The sequence below is a fragment of the Syngnathus typhle genome, linkage group LG2 (assembly GCF_033458585.1).
Source record: "Syngnathus typhle isolate RoL2023-S1 ecotype Sweden linkage group LG2, RoL_Styp_1.0, whole genome shotgun sequence".
NCBI lineage: Eukaryota > Metazoa > Chordata > Actinopteri > Syngnathiformes > Syngnathidae > Syngnathus > Syngnathus typhle.
This window is the reverse complement of record NC_083739.1, coordinates 15,980,058-16,004,273: the sequence shown is the minus strand read 5'-3', so window position 1 is coordinate 16,004,273 and position 24,216 is coordinate 15,980,058. Positions and strand designations below refer to the sequence as shown.

Here is a 24,216-nt window from a genome sequence, read left to right as displayed (position 1 = left end):
AGCTCTCAAGTTCCCTGGAGAGGTCATTAAGCAGTTTCCAGGGCATCTCCACTCAGTCATTCATTAATGACCAACAGCATTGAAATGACAAATGACGATCACGATTGTCCCTGATGTCTTGCACAATATTACATAGCCACAGCTTCTTTTCCACTATTGTTATACTACATCAGCGTTCCAAAATGTAAACTGTATGGACAAAAGTACTGGGACACATGGCCATACCTATAGGACATGATAAGCTATGAAAAATATTAAATTGTATATTAACAATGAGTTCCATATGCATACCGGACAGCTACAGTAATTCAAGTAATTGGTTACAATTCATAAAGTGAACAATAGTGCAAATCAAAACGCAAAGAAACTCATGTCGCTTATTCCGTCTCCAAATTACATTTCACAAGGTGTAAGACTGTTCTTGTTTTTGTTGACATGTTAGCACTTAGCTTTTGAGTCTCCCACTTAAACCCCTTTACATATTTACATTGTCGCAAAATAAACACTTTCACACAAAAAACCTTCTGACCTTTGGTGGTTAAACAACTCTGTCTTCAAATTTAAGATGCCAAAATAGATGAGATTGAGCAAGCTCATTTTCTATTTTGTATTTTTCGAGCATTTTTTGTGTGTAATGTAAAACGTTTCATGAGAGTATCAGGAATGGTTATACAAAATGGCTATGTCATTTGCGCCAATAAATAGACAAAGGTAAGACTTGTTACATAAACATTTGGTTGTATTTGTGTTTATTGTAAGTTTTACCATTCACACAAGTTACTAATATAACTTTTTTTGCACTGACAATTTCAAACCTGAACAAATGGATTGTGTTCCACCTCCGAGGGACCTCTGTCTACAAGTGCAATGGTTATTTTTATTCTATGTCTACTAGTACAATGCATAGCAGAAGAAACTTGTTCTTAAGTGGAGGGTACATGACAGTTGAGCAAGACAACAGGACTTTGAGATCTGTACAGCAGAGTGTTCCACAGTAGGAGACAAATTGAGCCAGTGTGTGATGTGCCAGCTCGCTAGTATCTACATTTAGTAACTTGTTGGTGAGGGAAAGGGTTGTCATATGAAGGTGCAAGTTTGGTTTGGAATGGAAGCATATGGGGACTCTGCCTGACTGGTGACAAGTTCTGGATGTTCCCCGTCTCTCACCAAAAGTCAGCTTGGATAGATTCCAGCTGACTTGTGACTCTGATGAGCAGAGAAAACTGATGGATGAATGAAAGCATTTGGGTAGGAAGGCTTAAATAAAAATATATATGTACAAAACTGGACACTTGGAGTTTGAGGGTGCTAACAAAAGACACAAAAGATGGGATACTGAAAGCCCATTTATGATACCTGAAATGGAATTGTTAAGAACTTTAAGCACAAGAGAGACATGAGTTTTTGAGTTTGACTCAATGAATGAATCTTAGTTTGTCTACAGGAGACGATACAGGTCCTTGAACATACACCAAAGAGTATTTTGTGTACATATCCAACAAAGTGCTAGTTCCAGTCATCGGTGAGTCTGCAATGTTGAGCAAGCAACAAACCTTGAAAGTTTTCCCTGCATTTGAAAAACGAAACAATCAGCATTCAACATCCAATTATTGATCATTCAGTTCAATCAGCACATTCAGCTCCTTGCCTCAGACGAGTGCTTGGGACAACCCAGTCACTTCACTTAATGCACATAAGCTCTTTCCAAAGTTATCCTTCAAGGCGGGATGTTCACTATGTGTCACCAGACCTTTTCTAATTAAAAGCCGTATGGTGATGGTTGAACATCCTAATGGAGGGAATTTAGAAGAAACTACGCTCACATCTGAGATCCACCAAGGTCCCCCCCGCCCGCGGGGTAATGCCTTAACCCCCCACCCCTGCGCAGCGAGTGCAGAGCCACAGTGCAGCAGCCTCTCAGCAGTGACCCAAAGTGGTATATGGGCTGCCCGTCTCGAACCGGACCCCGGCACAGCCACGCCACTGTCGGCACCACGGGGATCGCCACTGCCAGCAGATCCACTAGGAAGTGACGACTCCAGTAGCTTTTCTGTATTGGCTCGGAACACGAGGCGGAGTCTGCCTCCTCTTCTGCTGAAGCACTGCCTTGATCGCCTTGCTCTTCGGTTTCGGGCTCCTCATCATCCTCGCTGTCGTGCACTCCCAAAACAATGCCGACACCAGCCCCCTGCTCGTGGGGAACAACTCGTTTTGGCTGGGAGGTGTGAGGTTGCTCTTCACCTTGTGGGGATTCTGGGCTACATGGGCTTAGTCCTGGTGTTTCTGTCTGAATTAGGCCATCTGCTTCCCGGATGCAATTGCTGTTGGCTGTTTCCAGGGATTTCCCAAACGGTCTGTCCTCTACAATCCAAAGGCCTTCCTTTCTCTCTGCTGAACTGCACAGTGCAACGTCCTTTGATTGTTCCTGTACTTCACCCTGATTGTCCACTGCAGCAGATTCTTCCTCTGTATCTTCCTTCATGCCCTCCTTCCCTTCACATGAAGGGCTCTCCATGGAACAGCCCACAGTGGCAGAACGCGGAATGGAATTAACCCGTGGCAATTTGGAGGATGGAATCGGCTCTGTGGCCGCACTCCTGACAGTTGATCTGGTTAGAGAAGTGGTGGTGGTGATGGAGTCTATATCTTCCTCTCCTTCATCGGACATCCACGTGGAAGTAGGGCTGCAGGCCTGGGATCTGAAGGTACGTTGTTCAGCAATGGTATCCAAGTCTGATGGGCAACCTGATGTCGCTGGGATGGGACAGCTCTCGGTCTGAATGCCCGTCTCGCGTAGGGGATGTAGGTACAGGTGGTGTGACAAGCAGGGATGGCTCATGCAGCCGCCTCCACCTATACCGCAACGAAATGTTGACTGGCGTTCGCCCAGCTTCTCATAGGTGGCCGAGTGCGGCATCGTGTGGGGCACCGACAGGTTGTGAGGGAAAGAATGAGGTAAGGTTTGGGAGTATGTGTGAGGTAAAGAGTTGGATGTGGCGCGGGAAAAGGTTTGTGCGTAGGAGTTGAGCAATGAAGCAGTTTCCTCCGAGAGGAAGGCGGCCTCTAGGAGCAAGTCAGCCCGGCTCGGCACACTGTTGCTCTCCCCACAGCATACAAAGCCACTATCCTGAGTGCCATCAGCTGAAAGACCAGGAAAATCGGCGCTGTTGCCATTTCGGTTTGCCGCTTGATCGCTCAGTTTGGTGTAGGTGGAGCTACGGGTCAGAGAACGAGCTGGCGATGCATCACAAGAACAAGAACCTCTTCCTCCTATTGCTGGTTTTGGTATTCCGCCTGGACTTTCCCCAGACACTGACGCTGGCGCCGAACCCCCGACACGGGTCCGACGGCCTGCTATGGCTTCCCCATCCTTGGCTAATCCCACCTGAGCTAATTCCATGTTGAGCAGCAGGTTCTCGAGCTTGTGGTTTTGAGTGTTGATGTCTTGAAAATACTTTTGGACCCCGATGTCACCGCTGAATCCCCCGGCATCGCTCAACCTGTCGCGGACCGTATCTACGGCCTGTTTAAGTTGCTGGATCTCCAGTCGCGCCTCCTTCAGGGCCAGCTGAGCCTCCACGCGGTGGCACTCCTCCTCCACCCAGTCCTCCTGCATTTTGTAAAGCTTTTCTCTCAACTCATCTATCTCTGTGTCCCTAAGAAAGTAAATGGGAAAAAAGTCATCACAGAAGTAGGGAAGTAAAATGAAATTAGAGCGTAACCGTAAAAAAGAAGAATCTGGATAGATTCTCAATGCTAACCTGTTTTGCAGTGTGTTGATGGTTTCTTTTAGCCTGGCCCGCAAGTGCCGGATACACACCTCTTTCTGCTGCAGAGGTGTGAGGTACTGTTCTGGTGGCGGGGGCCGAATACCATGGTTGTCTGTACATGAGATGTACTTTTGGTGACGTCTATGGGACACAAAACGATGGAAAACAAACGTGATATATTTTCAAAATCTTTTTTGGGTTAACGGGTTTGAACTCTGAGTCTGAATTCTGTGCAGATGTGTATAAATAATAAACATCTCTGGTGAGTATAACGTAGTTTATTTTTACATAGATTTTTTGTTGTGTAATTGATGAATAATTCTTGTGAAATGCTGTATTGTATTGGAAAGATCTGGACTGGTTTGGAGTTGATGTAGAGGTATTGGAAGATTAAGGTTTAACCCTTATATACATACTACGTGGGTAAAAACTAGTACAGTCGAGAGTGTGGGTTTGTATGTAGTCCGTACAACAAAACATCTTCTTACCCTTTGGTCGGGCTGCAGTCGCTGCCTTTACAAGAGCCAGAGTTGCTGCTGCTACTGAGGGAGGCATTACCATGAGGATCCCTGTTGCTGGGGCCTGCAGGAGACCGCCTGGTTCCAAATAGAAAAGGAGAAAAGCAGGTTATAACACCTTCCAGACAACCCTGTGAAGGTCACCTGTGAGCTGTTTGAGAAAAATAAAATGTGCCAAATAACAAATAAGAGTTGGTGCCAAATACACACAAACACGCACAAAAGCTCAGTGTTGCCACAAAACCACATTCGTGAACTACAGTAGAAACAAATCCATTGGGATGGGTTCATGTTATGAAAAAGCCAACATGTACTGAAATGGGATACGAACAAAAAGCCAGACAAGATCACTCTTTGGAATACACTGGACACTCGGTTCTCAAACACAAAATTGTATTTTCCCATAAGGACTATAAACAAACAGTAATGAATTAGTTCCAGGGGTTGAACTTCCGGCATCCGAAAATATGGTACACCGCAGTTAATTGTTTTGTTAGTGTAAACGAAGTCAAATAAACAACTATCTTTTTTATTTACCGTAATTTTCGGACTATAAGTCGCACCGGAGTATAAATCGCACCAGCCATAAAATGCCCAAAAAAGTGAAAAAAAAAACATACATATAAGTCGCTCCTGAGTATAAGTCGCCCCCCCCGCCCAAACTATGAAAAAAAACGCGACTTATAGTCCGAAAATTACGGTAGTTTCTCCTTGAGCTCAAGTTTTTACTTTTCAATCATTTTCCCAAGAGAATTGACAGCAGAGTTCTTTCGTCTTTCTGAGGGTCCACTGTAGTCTAGAAACTCAATATGCAAATGTGTTTCACACAATGTAACAGCACAATGAATCATTCACACAGCATGATGTGTCATATCATTCCCATGCTGCAGAGTGTGAACCACAGACAAAAGGCTCTGGACAGACCGGGAGCGAGGGGTAGAGGGGGAGTTTGTTGGACGGCTATGTCGTTCCGGGGACTTGGTGGAAGCGTGGCCTTTTGCGCTGGATGCATAGCCTTTAGTCGGACGCATTGACACCATGTAACCTGTCTCCATGGGAACGTAGTCTAGCTCTATCAACCTGCAATAGTCAAACCTGACACACCAGGTAGAGATGACAAGGTGTTAGGTCTCACAGGACACTGGACCACATGATGTGCATCTTAAAGAACACAACCATTCATTTGGGCTATGTCCACAAATACACGAGTATTTCACTAAAAGCCTCATTACAGATTTGTAGTCTAACATGTTGTGAAAAGACATTTGCAGGCATAACAAAGCAGTGCTGTAGGTAGCAGCAGAGGTTTACAAAGTATTTTCTGTTGCAGCTTTGCAGAATCTGGAGGGTCCATTTATACCCAATTCAAGTGGACTGTAAAGCTTACACTGACAATAAATATGATATGCAATTCTTTTCAAAGTGGTTTCTTGGTTGGTTTCTTCCATAGCCTGTGTTTTGCGTTTTATAGGGTTAACTCATTTCGGTTAACTAATTAGCGAGCAAACCAACCTTCCAATACCTGTGCCATCAACATCATCTGGAGCAGTTCGTCTTACTTGACTTAGTCTGACTAGCAAATCAAAGGACAGGAAAAAAAAAATGATGTCATTGTTGCCCTGAATTTGAATTTTGCTTGGTTAAGGGAACAGTCCCTTTGCTAATATAATTTAAGATACATCAGATAGCACTAACTATTCAGAAGACCCTGAGCCTTAGGTTTAATTTCGCTGCAAAAATCTAACATACACGTACTGAAAGCAGTGTAACCAAAAGAAATGTAAATTAAAAAAATAGACTGTTGGGGGAAACAAGTTGATAACATTTGATGGGACAAATTTTACAGTTTAGGTTGTAAATGAAGGTCATTTCTTGTAATGGTGTTAAAGCCTACAGAGGAGGCCTTGCTCATCACTGCTTGATACTATACACAGCAACATTACAAAACATGTCTTACAAAGGAAATGAGCCTGCTCTGTAAAATCTATGCTTTAAAATAGACAAATGTTTTGGTGGACATGGCCTAAGAGGCTAAATATCAAGATGCACTCAAACGTTGAGTGCATCCACGAGAGGCGGTTTCTAAAAGCTTTGTCAGAGCAAAGAGACCTCATCTAATTGTTCACCGCCAGGACGTCAATGTCAAGTTTGCAGCCAGACTCAACACCCTGCATCGACAAGCGATGTTGAGCATGTTCAGAGAGCAACGTTGCCAGAAGCAGGCATGCAAAAAAAAAAAAAAAAAAAAAAACTAGAAGAGGCAACATTACTTAGTGAAGTGAATAAAAAAAACAAAACCGAGTTTTGTTCTAATATTTTCAGGAAATACTTTACACATGCCTTAACATGCGCACATACAATTTGGTGACAGTTGGTCAAGAGTTTTGAAAGCAGCCACATTGGAAGCTTATGCTGTGTGTATATTTTTCTCTCTTTCGCCAAGAAAGAACATGAAACCTGATTTGGAATTATTTCAACTGTGATGTTTACAACTTATGCATGGTTTAGAACCATTATTCTAAACCAATTGCATCCTGGCTAGCAAACTAAAAGATGCATCATTAGTGTACTGCACATTACATTATCGGATTTTTCCCCTCTCATACTACTTGACAGCATGTTTATGTATTAATTTTTCATGACCAAGTAAACCGGCTGCTCATTTGACTTTACACAATTGATATTTGTGGAAATTCCAATGTGACCATGTTTAATAATTTACAGTTGTTGCATTGTAATACTTTTAAGAAAATTGGCTTTACCTGTATTGAGAAAGCATTTGAATAATTTTAGACATAATGTTAGCAAGTTAATAGCCATCCCAAAGCTACCATGCAAAGAGACGCGTTACAGGTCATTTGGTGACTCACCGACTGTGAGCAGAGTTGACTGAGCAACTTTTGGGAACCAGTGATCACCAGCAGTGGCGTATTTAAATAGAAATAAAATGTTCTGAAGGAATCGGTTCGTGAGACAAAAGTATAATAACAGTGTTCCTTTGCACAACACATAAAGCTGAGGAGAGCTGGCGGGAATACACTTTCTAGTATAAAGATTCACACGCACAAAGAAAATGACTCAGAGAATTGCACTTTAAGAAATATGAGGCAGTTATTAATCAGTTTAATTGATGGACTGAATTTGTGCTAAATAGTAAATTAATAAATTTGAATATGAAGCCATCTCTGATTCGAATTTTCTGTTGACCAGTGCGATTTTTGTATTGGTTAATTTGGAACATTTTAATAACCTTTAAACATTGAATGTGTTACAGAAAGAGTAGGAATAATTTGGGGCATTCTGTTCAACTTTTATTGTCAAAATGTAAACAAAAAAAGAAGAAAAATTAGCATTTTTAAAAATTAATAAAAATAAATGAATTCATTTCACTTCATATTTACAATTACTTGCCACTTGGAGGTATTTTCCAGCAAAAAGATACCTATTCAACTAAGAAAAAAATATTTTAGGGCAGGACAGGGATGATATTGGCTAGGGAAAGTAATGAAAAAAAATCTTTATAATTCATAATATAATAATTTCATTACATAGCTGTGATATAAAGTGGTCTCGTAGTAATTTCCTTTGTGTGTGACTTCTGAATTGCATTCCTCCTTTCTGTATTGCTTCTGGTATTTTCAATTGACTTCAGAATTCTACGGAGCAAAATCATTCTGCAAAATCGCCACTGCGCACCGGTGATCACAGTTTTGTCTTTCAAGCACAAATCAGCTGTTTTGCGAATAGTGCAGGGGGCCGTTAATCACAAGCATCAATATGCTTGAGCATTACAGTGCAGATCTACCTTGTGCAGATCAACTGTGAGTGGCTCAAGGTTTCCCTCATCGTAGTTCTTGCAGAACTTCACTCGGGAGGATGAGTATCATTATTTGTTGGTCCAGAATGTCATTTGAGTTTTTACGTATTAGACACTAATAATTCAGACTCTTGGAAAAAATAAACTGCATCCAATCAGTACAATCTGAGGGGGGAAACCCTGATCCTAGATCAGCGTGGGAGCAAAAACAGCATTGTCGCACGTGCTGTTTTGTGAATGTTGTTGTTTTCGTGGTTACAAGGCATGCCAAAGCTGCAACAGCTATGGTGCATGCTCTTTGAGAGGGGAACCAAGGTGTTTCTCACGCAGGGGGGGCCGGCACCGGAATGGCTACCGGCGCCGTGACAAGCGGTGCGGCCGACCCCGACCCGGACTCCGGCCTGGGGACCGGGACGGGCGAGGAGGCCAATATTTGCTGCAAGCGACGTTTGGGTTGCAGTGCCTTCAGAGGGTTGAATCTGGGAGAGGAGAGACGAGAAACAGGGGGACACCAAAGCCACGTTGTTGAGCCATCTGGAGATGCTTGTTGCCATGGCAACACCACCACCACGACTCCTGCATTGTTGTAACGGCTGCTCTACACACAACCTGTTTGCACCTGGAGCCACACGCCTTGTAGACAAACGTGTAACTATGAGTAGAGTGTCATGTATGGAATGCACTCGGTAATACATAAACTGTGTAATTTAAAAGTAACAATAAAATGTAGATGCAAATCTGTGTGTGAACTGATTCATTTGAATGGAATCATTTCTTCTCATTTTCAACTTAATCTTAATAGTTAAATGAGAATGTGAAACATCAAATTGTTTTGTTCTTTGTATGTATTTCTGTTTCTCCTAATATTTTAAGCAATGGCTGAAGGAAAAACATAATTAAACAAACTTTTGTTTTTTGCTGGTCAGCAGGTGCGAGGTGTCTGACCACCAGGCAGATTTTAAACTTGTCATCACATTATCTAAGCCACAGCTGACACAATGAGACTGGACAGAAACATATCAAGTTAGACAAACTGCTGACTCAATAGAAGAAAACAGAGAGGGCTGAGTCAGTTTTGTGGCTGACCGGCTCATGAAACACATTTAATTAAAGGCTGTTCATTCTTGTAATATTAATGAATAGGTGAATAATGCATTAAAATAATGTTTATGTTGCCAGAAATGTCTTTTGTACAGTATTCACACATGGCAAATGTTGTCATGGCGATGTTTTTAAAATAAAAAGATGTGAAAAAAATATATATATATTTACATATATATGACTGAATATATTGGAGCCCTGAAGTTTCCCCAAGTACAACACAATTGAAATATGAATGTAAGAATTTTGTATAAATGTGAGCTCATTAAGACCTGCATCTGTAACCTTTTGTCTGTTGCAGACCTACCGGCGGGAGCTCGATGCAGACCTCCGACTGGCTGGAGCAGGGGCTGACATGAGGCCAGGCAGTCTTCCAGCTTCTGCTATTCTCACTGTCTTCTTATCAGCTGGCTGACGAGCCTTGTTGAAAAGAGGAAAAAGATGTCAAAGAAATTCCGGAGTGATGGTTCGCAAATGTTTGAAATTTGGACGGACGCACGCACGCACGCACGCACAGGTAACGCAGGAGGGGAGGGGCGAGCCGAAACTATGACACTAAAACAAGGAAATGAACTGTGACAGATCTTGACAACAGAATTGCTATGGCCCAGCGTTCTGGCCAATATCAGCTTCCTTGAGCACCAACAGAAAATTGTTATATAATATAATAATAAAATCTAATATCTTTCATTTTGTGACGAGTCTTAATGAGCATCCCATGCCTCACTAGACCTTATTCCAAGCTAATGCTGCAAGTTCAAGGTACCACTTTAATAGAATAGTGAAACTGCATCTCTCTACATCTAATCAGACTGAAACATGATGAGTCATTCCACGCACAGACTGCACAGTCAGCTTCACTCTTTGTTTGTGCAACTATAGCTCATTTGCATGAAACGGAACCCCGCTACCAAAAAACAAAAGGTAAATGGTTTCAACCAGAATTTTAAAAAATGAATATTAAGTGTGCTAAAAGTCTTGAAATGTGTATTATCAACAATTAATGCCTGACCTTTTATTAAGTCACCTGGAAACAGCTTTAACCGTGAAAAAAATGACAATATTTTGCATTTAAAAACTGAAATTGCTATTTTGATGATTGATACACAACATCACCAGTCACCCACTGAAGCACTTTGCATAGCTCTTTTATGTAACATGACTAACATGTCTAACAAAGTCATTGAGACATGCTATAAAGTGAATAATGAGGTCGGCTGTGCACTGTCCTCTATCTGGTGCGGCCAGTATGATCACACTATTAGGAAGTGAATCCCAGAAATAGCTCGTGGGTGGAGACTGCACGTGTATCTGTTTTCCTTCATCTGTCATCATTCAGTGTGATGCTACATTCATCTTTCCAAGATAAATAGTAGCGTTACAACTACTGAGGAGGGAGTCCCGTTTCTAAACAGAAACAAGACGGGTATTTCAACTGCTTCAGTTATATGGATGTCACATTTAAATGCTATTACATCACTTGCACCCGCCAAGGAGTTTATGATTATCTTTTTTGACTTGGCAACGTGGATGGCATTGAAAACAAGTAATGATGCTTCAGAGCACTTACAATGCATGTAATATTGTTCTGATGGCCTCTTTGAGACTCCTTACAGCCACTGAAGTGTATTTTGCATGATAACTGGGGATTTTGATTGAATGCTCGATGTCAATAAATGAGAATAATGTAGAATAACACTGGTGTGTTAAAATAGATCTAATTAAATAGACAGCAGCAGGAATAAAAGAATATTGAAATTTCTTGAATCTTGGTGATTTTCACATTTTTGCCGCAAATCAATACTATTGTCACGCATATAGAAAAAGAAACAAGTGGCCTTCTGTTGCATCGTCATCATAAGTCATGTCTATGCTGCTCACAGACAGTAGGGGGCATATTTCTATGGCATCTGGGTATTGTTATGATATGTTTTGATGTATTAAACAGCAATGTTTTTCCTCTCCTTAAGTTATTTCGCCTCTACAAAATCATCTCGTGCCTTCAAATCATGATGTGTACTCACATCTTAATGTTTGGGGGGAAAAAAAAAAAAGCTGGTGTCATCCGTCAGGTGTGTCCCCACTGGCAGAAATGCTGCAAGGTCAAACTGCTGCGCCAGGAAATCTGTCACGACTTCAGGGCCCGCTATCATGCACGCCACTAATACGGTTGTGCACCGTGCATGCCTCTTTACCGACCTTACGTTTGTATAATGGCGTGGCTGACAGCACACACTGCAAGGAGGGTGAGCTTCTAGCCGACAGGCATAACAGCGAAGCATCATCTCCCTTTCAAAATAAACTGACAGTGCCGTCGAGAGCCTTCCAAAACAAGACATGCAGCTTGTGTACATTTAAGTCGTGTCCTTGATGCACGCACACAAAATCCATTCATACTGCATCCACCGGCGGCTTCCAATGATAAAACCATGCATCGGGCTTCTTACCAGCTGACTCCCCCTTTAGCGGACGCTGCGTTAGTCCTCCCTCGGCTTCAGGAGCTCCATTTTGGGGGGGATGTTTTCCCGTGGCCGAGAGCTCTGCGGGATGCAGAGGGGATGTTGGCACAGGAGGAGGGGGAGGAGGTGCGCTCCTAAGGGGGAGAGGGGCGGAGGCAAGAGGTGTGCACTGGATTGATGCATGCACACACTACACAAGCGGATTGTGGATAGAGAGTGAGACTTCTGCGTCATGTTACGTCACATTATTTAAAGGAAAATAAGACTAAAATGGTGCAAGATGATTTTCATATCACGAAATATTCTGATTAGTCTTTCATTGTTTAATAATTGTTGTGAGTTCATTTATTTTAACTTGTCTGGTAATACTTTCGTGTGGTCATGTTTTGCATATGACATGTAGATTTTGTTGAGGTGAGTGTTTGGGTGAGGCTATTCATGACACACAGTTCAATGCACTCATTAATCAGTGAATAAATGCGGTGACGTTATTAACTATCAAGGACATTCATAAAGTATTCACAAAGCATTTTAAATACGCAGCAACTTTGCATGTGCTGTTGACTAGCGGACACATTGAAGTGTTGCAGATAACGTTTGAGAACAAATGCAAGGCGTACTATTGTCCAACAGATGTCACTCATGGATCATTTTTCGCAAACGCTCGACTGCACTAAGTCTAAGTCTAAATCTTCGAAGCCTGGAGTAGCAGATCAGATCAGTGCACCTCACATTGCATGGAATTGCCCCTAAAAGACTGTGTGAGACTCATCCATCGAAGAACTGGGCTTGGCCACTTCAAAATCAACATATGTCAAGCACGGCTCGAGGATTGCTTTCTCTCCTGTATTGGCCAATACTCATTCAGTCTTGACTAATAATAATTTCAAAATATATATTCGAATATCAAATAAATTGCAGTACCGGCTTAAGTGGGCCTACACCAATTTCTAATAGGGCTATAGCACCCCAAGCCTCGGTGTAGTGCCATCCCTGCAATATTTTCTGCTGGGGCCCTCAATATCCTGTGACTTCAGATCTGAACCTTAAACTGCATAACATGTGACTGAAGAAAAGTAGCGGCCTTGCCAAAAACAGTACTGGCCCCAAATTGATTGTAAAGCATAATTGCTTTCATGCCTGTGGCTGTATAATAGATATCAACACAAATGTTTAAAAATATGTAAATAGCAAGCCTGTCGTATGCCAAATTCCAACAAGTGCAACAATTGAGTCTGCACGATGAAAAACATTTTGGCTGTTTTTCATGTGATGGGAAGAAAATTGAACAACATGTTATTAACAGTCAGTAGAAGAATTGGGAGAGGGATTATGGACAACACAGCTTCCCAGCTGCTAAAAGTAATTTATTTGCTCAATTTAGGTTGTTACCTTGTTGTCAGGAGGAAGGTAGACACTACTGAAGCAAGGAAGTCAAGTGGTCCTGTTAAACCTGTTGTTATTTCCTCCACGTATTGCACTCCAAGAACAATCGTAAACAGTATTCTATCTAGTACATACAAAACAGTATGAGGCCAGGCACCATCATCCCATGAAGAGTTTTGTGTTGCCTTATCAACCGGGTAGAAAGCCAACCCACTATTACATTCAGATTTTTTTTAAATGGGAATCAGAGCTTTTAGCTTCAGACACTTCTTTTGTGGAATGATATTGAGCTTCCTGATGTATTACGTAGGGCAGACACACTTCCTATACACAGAGTGAATATTCTGTTGTATGAATGGCAACAACATGTTAATTGTACCTTCTGCCATCTTGAGTAGAAACCAACAACCTCTGCACTGCAAGGGGGATGTGCTAATCAGTCCTCTACTGTGACGCTGTTTGTTTTTATTTTATTTTTAGTAGGAGTTCATGTGTATTAATCGTCAGACCAATTATATTCGATGATTTATGATAATCTCTCATGGCACATTCATCTGTAAGGCACTGTGGGGGGATTTGTCGTTATATAGAATATAGTATGTCTGTCTATCTATCTGGCATTTTTGGCAACAAAAATGAAACTCATTAGTAAATTCACCTGAAGCAGGTGTTATTACGTTTACATTGTAAAGTGACAAGCAAAGAATGTGGATGCTTTGAGTAAATATCCAGATGATGTTAAAAAGAAAATGTATTCATTTATAATTGTGTGTGTGTGTGTGCGTGGATGGCTGTGTGTGTGTCCCCTCCTAAAAAAAAGTGTCTTGATCGTACACGCAACATGTCTTCCTCATTCAGCGTTTGCACAATGTGTGCTGGCTCTTTATTGTCAACATATGTCGGATTTTGACTGTGTGAAATGTGTCGTTGGATAAATTTAACAGCACATATCACTTTTGACACAAGTAAAACTTGTTTTTAAAGTACCTGAACAAATATTCTATTATTCACTTTGCTTCATTTATAGTAGTACATCAAAAATTTGTATCTACCTGATATGCAAATGAATCAACTAATAACTTAATTATCACTGCAGCAAATAACTAAACAATTTTCCAACACGAGACAATGTGACTATCCCTAAGGACTTAATTCCATTTAAGCAAGGAACTATAAGGGCAATAACATAGATGTTATTGATATTGAAAATTCTTGAGAAAGGTCATTGTGGCTGCTCCATACATTGACCTACACAATGAGAACACACTCAATTGTTTACTTTGTTGGTACCAGACAGCAGACACTACAATTACTTAAATAATATATTGTTGTTACACAGTACACACAGTTAATAATTGTCTTAAAAACTGAAATTAAATTAAAAAAAAAAAATCAAAATGCTCCAAAGCATTTATCACAATTTGAAACATGAATATCTTAGTAACTACACATTGTTGGCAAACATAACCAAACATGCTACATATTGAATATGAAAGATGGTTTTAAGTGCCATGTCCAAATATAATTTGCAGTTGATATATTTCTATTGAGAAATGCTGAAAATAATCTCTCTGTTCAATACAGCAGAAAACTAGACAGTCAGTGTTGTATAAATAAAACTGCGTTACGGGATAGATTGACGAATATGTTTGGGTGCATGTTGAATGCCCTTCCGCGTCACAAAAAACATGAGCAATAATACAAACATAACTAGGGAGTATTCTCAGGCCAAATTTAGGTCCCAGTGCATCTCTGCATGAAGCATACTTTAAATGTGTACATGACCTACATTAGCAGAGGCAGAGTGTAGTCAACCATGGCAAAAGCTTCAACTCACTTTGACCCTAAATACAATCAGCGCAATAGAAAATGGCCAAAAAACATGGCAGAGTGAAGGAAACAAATTTATCAGCGTTTGATCATATGGCATCAACAAAAGAGATTACAGCCAAAATCGTAATAGCATTGTTCGCTTGTTCATCACTTGTTCATCGTATATTATATCATATTAATTTCTCTTATTGCGGGAGTATACGTGGAAGGGCGATTGCTGAACGTGTGCATATCTTTTTCAAAAACGGTTATGTAAATGGGCGCACACACACAGACACACACGCACCCACACGCACACACACACACTAAAAGTGAGACATGAAATTGACCGTGAAAGGCCAGCTGCTTTCCACTTTGTGTCTCGATCGAACAAACAAAACAAAAACAAAACAAAAAAGCAAAAGATCAGAGTGGGGAACGTTTCTTCTTCTTCTTGTGCTTTGTGCGACTAGAGCTGCTCCCGCAATCTAAGGGCCGAAGTCCATTGACCCAACCATCTTCTAAAAGTCCACTGATTTGTTTTTCCTTTCCTTCAGTAGCTTGTGTGTATCCCATCAAACAAATGTCATATGGAAGGTTTCATCTCAGCCTACTTCATATTTTCTCCATCCTTGAATATCATCAGCTTTTGAAAAATCCCCCAAACCCACTCTGATGTTCGCCACAATCTCTTTAATCTAGCAGTGCACACACACAATCAGCTGCCTCGGCAAGCGCTGCAACATAAATCAGTACACAGCACAATGCAGAAGGAATATATCAGCAAAGAGAATTTATACCTGGAAAAGAGGAATAAATGGAGTTTTTTAATCCCATCTTGATTAAAAAACATAATTCAAAGATAAATGATAAAGTGTCGGGGCTCAAATTAATGCCACCGATGTTTCTCCGCATAACAAAAAGAGCTCATTTAAAAGAAAAAAAAAAGAGAAAAAAAAAGACACAAAGCCAAAGAGCAAGTCTGTCTAAAAAGGCTGACCTTTTGTTGAAAGTTTCAAGATAATCAATGAACACACACTGATAGGTACACCTGCAGTAATTAAATCTACAAATTTAAAATAAAAATAAAAAAGTTACAAATTCAGCCTAGGCAAATTGAATAATACTCATTTAAAATATATTGATACTGGCATACTAGTTTGATGGTGGCACTCAATTTGAAAAAGTAATCTCATAACTAATCACATATGAGTAGAATAAAAGAAAACAGAAAATATTTGACAAGAGCTTCCAAACTGTTCTGCGCTTATTGATTGAAAAAAAAGTCTGCTGTCTGCTGGTATTGCGTTGTCTCGAGAGTCAGGTCATTTTTAAACACATACTTATTGTTAAAGCACTAAAATGATGACAGCATTTGACGTGTTTTCATGTGAGGCGCGGATTCAACTTCCACTCAGTAGCCAACCAAGTTGTTTGAGGTGCTAATTGACAAATTTGGACAAATCTAGATTCACTATAAGCGTTTGTTGGTATTGCCGTCTGTTTGATGTTGTTACTCGGCGACAAAATGGTTCATCAAAGATGGAAATGCATGCTTAGGAGCGATAAGGCTGTCTGCAGTGTGCTTGACTCCATTTCTATCATGAAACGATGATTGGAGCTGGGAAATTAGTTTGGCTTCGTTACAAGTGCTGATGCTGGCTGGAGGGCATGCTCTGCTCTCTGAATTTATCCCACGTTGAAAATGAATTGAAGGCGCACAATCCTAAAGTGAATTCAGATAGACGAATACACTCAAACAAACATAGTGACATTAAAATAAAGACATTGATTGTGTAGTGGTGGTGTGGCTTCTGTTCCTATTCCAATTTATTGCAGTTTTTTTCATTGAACATGTCTGCTGTGTTGATGATTGGCTACGGCTCCCCCGCGGTTACAGAAAATGGATGCCTGGCTGATAGTATGATAACATTTAATCCCGTTAAAACAACAAAATTTCACATAATTACATTTGATCGTCATGTGCAGTTGGTCGCCCCCTCTGTAGTGATGGCTTTAGTTCATTTCACTTTTGACAAGATTTGTGGGTGTCTTTGAGTGATTTCTCTTTTTTGTCCTTTCAACCAACTTCTCTGAGGTTCTCTTATAACTGATGTGTGTCCAAAGCCTTTTTGTCCATTCTCTTTTGGCGAAAATTTAAACCTCCTGTCTTGAAGTTCTAAACATTGATCTTTTCTGAGAGCCAAGAAGCAAGCTTTATTCATCTCGTGACTCCTTGAGTCTTTTTTGACTTAGCGACTCCCCCTCCTAAGCAACATAAAGGCTGCTGACATCCATTAACACTTGAGACAGTTTCCTTTTACGCCACCACTTAATCTCCACAATCTGGGGACAATACAAGGGACAGCGAAAAGCCAGGGGTCTCATAGCCGCAAGCTTCTGTGTTTGAGTTTCACCTCAGGCCTTCCTGAGTGGAGTTTGCATGTTTAACCCTGTGACTCTTCTGGCTATACGCCAAAGTACACTAGAAAATGGATGGTTGGATAGACGTTGGTCAGATTCCAAGTTGTACGTGTTCCACGGTATAAACAAATTCAGCCACATCTTCATTAAAATGTTCCATTCAATCATTGAACTTGAAAAGGATAAATCCAGGAACATGTTCTGACTTCCCTTGAGTAATTTGGTGTTTTTATCAGATCAGCTGTAGAGCAAAATATAATGCCTTGCCATTTGTGAGCTTGCCATAATGGACTCTCTCCATCATCATTTACCACATCAAGTTAAATGTTTGAATGCACGTTGTCTTTGCTGATTATTTGTGACTTTTATTTATTTGAGTCCATAATGTCCCAAGTTGGCTTTTTTTTCTGTGTAGCAATCCATGACGAGCCATCATTGTCTCATTTATGTTGCACACTCTTGAAATGTCAGCTATTTCACATCAGAAAAGTAGACTTGGCCTTTGTTATCGATTCATGTGATGTTGCTTCGCCAATCTAATTCCATTCATGTGTATAATTTGCATTATTATACACATTTAGCACGTCTTGGAAGGTGGGCCTTTTTGTGATTGTCAATTTAATGGCTGAAATCTGACAAATTTCAACCGGCATACATGTGCTATGTGTGGCTGTGTTATCCAAATCCCATTTGGTCAAGTGTGGATATGTGTCACGTCAGTGACAAAGGTATGAAACAGGATATCCTCAGATCCAACTCACCCCTCGATCAAAAGAGGGGAGAAAGAAAATCGGATATGAGTAATTGCCAATGAGACAGATTTGATAACTGCCTGTGGAGGACATCATCACAATTATGTATATGTCAATAAAAGTGTGACGCTATTTCTATTACTTCCTATGAAAAACCAGACAGATTTGAGTGGAACTGTGGATTATCCTATTTCTAGCCAGACTCATAATCATTTGTTACTAGAATGCTCTTTGCATCAATCTCACAAATCTTTTATGGCGTAATGCTCACTCACCAACAGCAACAAACTTTGAAAGCAGCTTGAAACTTCAGGATCAACCTTTCCCTCTCTTTAACTTCCAGTTCGGTCACTCTGAAAAATCTGTCAGCACATCAGAGTGAAAGCTGACTAATGAGTTCAAACTATAAACATGTTTCTTTGCACGCCTTGTCGAGCTTGACTTTGTCACAGCGGCATTTGCGAAAGTCAAAGAATGTTGGGAATGAAAGCACAGCTTTAATTAAAAATCATGATTTTTCAGACCTCACTTTTTTGATTAAAGGAGATGATCTTGCTCTAAATGAAAAGATTAATTAAACAGTTAAATTTGGATGGTGAGGCATGTTAACCCAGAGAAAGTCAAATGTTTTAAAGTCCATCTGAGGCTTTTGTGGGGGAAGGTTTTCATCAATCACATAAAACAATGTACGTACACCAGAATGAGCTGCAGAAGAATATGAGAGAAATATTTAGGACATCAAAATGTGTGGTTTCTAAATTCAAAAACATCATCCATCCATCCATTGATACATTATAGACAGGCAATCTGATTTTCATTGAAGTGACAATAGTGGAGAGACAGTTTTCTTGAACTAATTTATGTCACGCAAATTTATCCACGTTATTTTTCCAATCCAGTTAAAGCCAAGAAGTAGCGCTAATGATTGGTTAAGTTTGGTGTCTGCTGCTTAAAATGAGCTTCGATCCCGATCCGCACACCCCTGTTGCTGTTTTTCCCTTCACAACTTTAATTACATAGTTTGTTGTCTTGCTCCTTATTGAACATTTCAGATGTTTGTCATGGTTCACTTCCGTGGTGCACAAACACAGATTGGCAAGCAATCGCAGCGTTTATTGACCACGAACTGGGTTTCATTACGATGGCGTTAACGCCACAACTCAGCTCCATTGATTTCATGCCTGTCGACATAAGTTGAGATTGACTGGCTGATTTGAGTTGTAAACTATTATCCCTAACGGCTCTTTCGGCAAAGACGACTGAAAAACAACCACATGCCGACTTTTTATTCTTGGTTTCAGTAAATCATTTACTCCGATTTGGAACAACAAATTATTTTTGTTGCTTAATAGTCTGAGAATTCTTAGTTTAGGTTTGTCTTGTTCAGGCCTTTCCTGTATCCGTGTTGTGTAAATTGTCGGTCAGGTATTAGAGCTGTCACAGCCAATCAGCTGTCCTTGCGTTCAGCCATGCTGTCTTCTTTCAATTACGGCTTTCCTCATTATGTTGTCGTTTTTCTTTTGTTTTGCTGTAGTTTCTGCTTTTTGGAGAATGGTCATTTTGACTCTGGATATCTACCAGTTTCTCTTGATCTTGCAAATCTACATCAATACCAAAGCTATCACTGGAGGAAACCAACATTGCAAGAACATCAACATCAACAACAACAACAAAAACTAACTGAATAAGGTTGATGAGCACAATTACATCACAGTTCTGAGCTTGGTGGATGGGGGCTCAACCGTGACCCTAATGAGGACAGGTAGTCCACAACATGGCGTAAGCCTTGACAACCGTTCCAGTGTCTCACACGGTCCCTTTGGAAAATCAATTGACCTGCAAGAACACGGGCGGCATTTGGTTTCAACCAAGGCCGCAGTGTTTCATTCACATCATTTTTGCTCTCATCACATTATCCATCCATTTCATTGTTTGAGCATCTATATCTCATACTAATGGAGCTGCAATCAGGATTCCAATTTGAGCCATTCTGGGGGCACTGACCAATAATTTCATCATATAATTTGGAGACTGGCAGCATCTTCTCATTCTAAATCATTGCATGCGCTTTTCTGTCAGGGAGTCGTGTTGCTGTGCTGAATGCAAATATATCTTTTTTATGCTCCTTTAGCTCTCTGAGCCTTTTTTGGAACATGAATTAAAATCAAGAATAACCATATTAAAAGTGTTAATTATAGTTAAGTCATTAAGTTATAATATTACAGTTTTTTTTTAATCAGTTAAATTATAACTTCAGCCATTGTTTCATTATTTGAAATTTGCTTTTGACAGGTTAATGCAATTACTTCTGAATTGTTGCAGATTAGCTGACTAAAATTTGGAGGAAGGGCAGACTCTTGCTTCTTTTTCTGGAACCACTGGAGTAACAACAGAGTTTTCCTCCCTGCACCAGAATGCGTCAACTATCCCAAACGTTTTGCGTCATTCTTTATAAAAAATGAAGTAGCTTGCTAATTTCTAATATCCGGCACACTGATAACATTCACAGATGCAGTGAACAGTGCCAACTCTTCTTACTCTAAAAACGGCAGTTCCAATCAAGTTGGTATGTTGCGTAAAACAAATACACAACGCAATGATTTGCAAAAATTTAAAGCCTACAGTCTATTCAATTGAATACACTACAATGATAAAAGATTTGGTGTTCAAACTGATTAATCTTTTTTTTTTCTTGGTCTTTTTGCCTTAGTTTCCATGTTGTAAAGATAATTACATGGCCTCGCATAGCCATGCCGCTGCCCAGGAGGATGATAATGATGCGTTCAATAAATTGACTTCTACAGTGATTCAGTATTCAATGTACATCATTGTTATATTTAAGAATGAAATACGATGACATCCACCACACAAATTCGCAGAGCTCAGAATCTTTCTGCCTGTACCTCACCAAAAACATACACCACCACCTGCACTTCAAATTAAACCTGCTCTGACCGGGTGTACATTCTACTCTATCAGTCACAAATCAGGATGCGCCAATTTTCTTCACCAAGCACACATGCACTGTCTACGAAAATAGAGCTCTTAAGTGTGCAGTGTATTTTATTGTGATTTGCATTCCAGTAGACTGATATGATTATGTCGTTAAGTCGTGTGCATCCATCCATGTTTATGTTCTTCTGAGCTACTGGATGTAACATTTGTTCCACACAATATCCTTCAGTTCTTGAAGGTTTATTGCATTTATCCCAAATGGGCCTTTTTATTTAGTGTGTAAAGGTGTTGCATTTGACATAAATGATAGTATACAGGAACACTGGAAATATGGTCATATGAATTATATATACACACTATAAAATGTTGCTATTGTGAAAGCACTGAAGACTTACAGAAGGGAGAAACAAAAACAAAGAAATCCTCACACTATGCCATAAACTCAATACAATTACAGAATTAGTATGATAAATAAATCAACAGAAAATTTAATGCATCAATTATTACAGGATTTTTATGATGTAAATACTAGGTGGGCAAAATTAAAGAAGGGAATAAGCTGAGTGTTTACTCCTCCCTGTTCTAGAATCCTTTACATTAATACTACAGACTCAGAAATTCACAGTTAAGTGGTATTACACAGTAATGTGTGCAGCTGGGTTGGCGAACCCTGTCTTTACGGAGGGCTTGAAATTTATCACAGAAATTGAAGGCTAGGCATTCACCTTCTGCACACCAATAGACATGACGCATAGCATATTGATTTGAGTGGAGAAATGTTGCCTGTGGGCAAACCTGTCGGTGGCTAATGAACCCAGAATCAATTGCTTGCTGAAAGCTAGTTGATGGTCCCCTGACCCAAAATGCATTTTACCAAAGTTTAAATGGACGTCAACATAAATATTAAGTATGGCAACTCACAAAACGTTATGTCTACTATCTAAACTATAAAGTGCAAGTTTTTCAAGAATTTTTTACACATTTCTATTTATCTTTCCTGGTCAGGAGCTCAGTACCCCTTCATCCTAAATGTATACGTTTCGACAATAGTCCGGCAACTTTTCTGACAACTGATATATGCCGTTACAGAGATACGACAGAACAACCGCCCACCTGCCCCCCAAAACAAAACATTATGGTTTGTATAGAGTGGTATGGTTAGGTTGATCTTCATGATTGTATTCTGAGCTCCTAATTGGAGAGTTCTTCTGAAGCAACCCTTCAATCATTCAGCAAACTTTAATTATGAATAAAAGCCACATTATTTTTAGCCTTAACTTGACTGACACGCCAAAACCTGAATGCAACTAAACTGCTGTCAGTTCTGACTCCCTTAAATGCAGTGTGACATATTTCGCTCAGACACCAACGAGTCTGCAACTCGCAGATAATACTTCCCATGCGGAGCTTATATGAAGGCATTTTGAACCTAATCTTGCCACTTTCAGTTTTTGCTCAGCAAGCCCATTTTATTTAAAAGAAAAAATTGAGATGGCTTCGAATGCAAATTGAAAAGACCAGTTGGTAAAATAAGAATTTGATGAACATCGCTTGAGATTATTTCAAAGGAATGGATGGAAGTTCACTTTCTCTTCATGAGAATTATGTTTCATGGATGGATGAGTTTTGCAGAGTGGCAGCACCAACTGCCTGGTAGGCTGCACTGCATCATCATCAATGTAATGTCGCTTTGTCTGGCCAAGAACAAATGGTGGGGTACGACTGCCGTCTGCCCATGAGGCAGCTTTGGAAGAAAAAACAATATTCCCCGTGATCAGCCGACCAAATAGTCTCTGTACAGCCGCTTTCTCGGGCAACGCTGGCAGCAGAGCGTTAACATGCTCCTCAGACATGCGTGAGTGGCAACGTGAAAGACATTTAATACGGTAGATGAGCAAGAGACCTGGTGTAGTTAGAGCATGCATTTTTTAAAATTCATTTTCTGTACCACTGATCCTGTCCAAGGGTTGTCTGCCACTCAGTCACAGAACATTGTCAGTTTAGACTTTGGCTCTCGCACCGGCTGTCAGTTTTGTGAACAGTTACAGAAATATTTGGCCTTGCCAAACATCATTCTGTCACTTGTTCTTACCTTTTGCAGGGCTGCACACCCCTAAAAAAGTTGTATAAAAATGTTTTCACACTACAGCGACTATAATATTGCAAGTGGCCACTGAGATATCAACTTGACTAGGTAAAAACATGTTAAATAAAAAAAATTGGAGCAATATTTTTACAATTTGCAGCAGTAGTTATATTCACAGTCCTGCTGACCCCCTATTTCTTGAGGTTGCATTCCAGACTCACCTGGGAGAGGTGAAAAGCCATACTATAGAGAAACCATAAATGGTTTTGTATTTGTTTGTTTTTAATATAGTTTAAACTCTCAGAAAGGCAATTTTCACTTTCTCAATGTCAAGAAATAGGGGAATCTAACACTACTTTGATTTCATCTGCAAAGTTCCCCAAATAAGAGGCAAAACTTTTTGTCAGGAACGGAATGGAGCAGGGCAACCAAATGCAGCTTGGACCAGGGTTTATTGAGCCAAAAGGTAGTTGGAAGGGGAGGTAGGTGGGGAACCAAAGAGACAGACGGGATAGAGACTCACGGCCAGCAAACAGACAGACCGACCGACATAGGTCCATTTGGACAAGGTTAAAATACTGACCGTAAGCCTCCAGACAGACTGAGGGAAAACCAAACGCCAGGAACACTGGGCACGGACCGGGACTGAACAGAACAGCAGACACCAACAAGGAGGAACACACGGGCAGGGTTTAATACATGAGACAACAAGAGGGAGCAGGTGACAGACATTACGGAAACCAGAGGGGTGTGGCTGGGTGAAGTTGCCGGCCGAGTCTACTCTGGCATGGCACGTGAGATTTTTCTTGCTTTAAAATGGTTATTTTAGGTTATATTAGTTTATTGCATGACCGACATATAAAACAAAACATTATTCAAACAGTGTGTATTTAAACACCAAAATGTTCAAACCAAACCAATCCCCAAAATGGTCTTTACAATCATACACTGTATGGGAGTCTAAACACAGTATTCTGATTATTATTGCATTTGTGAAAGGGGGAGCAGATTGTGCCCAAGAGACTAAATTTTAATCTCTCATCACATGGCTGCTTAAAAACTGCATCCATGTGCTTGCTGAGTGCAATTCTTCTCTAAAGACCACTGCTATCAGTTGTCAAGTGTGCCTGCCAGAA

At 40.4% G+C, this 24,216-nt stretch overlaps 1 protein-coding gene across 1 annotated transcript; it reads right to left on the bottom strand.

Moving 5' to 3' along the window:
- Positions 1-732: 732 nt before the first annotated feature.
- snphb (syntaphilin b) lies at positions 733-11,844 on the bottom strand. Its single transcript, XM_061272854.1, has 5 exons — positions 11,654-11,844; positions 9,514-9,626; positions 4,259-4,366; positions 3,762-3,911; positions 733-3,656 (listed from the first exon to the last, which is right to left on the bottom strand). The coding sequence occupies exons 2-5, from the start codon at positions 9,561-9,563 to the stop codon at positions 1,820-1,822; spliced, it is 2,145 nt and encodes a 714-aa protein (XP_061128838.1). The 5' UTR covers positions 9,564-9,626; positions 11,654-11,844; the 3' UTR covers positions 733-1,819.
- Positions 11,845-24,216: the final 12,372 nt, after the last annotated feature.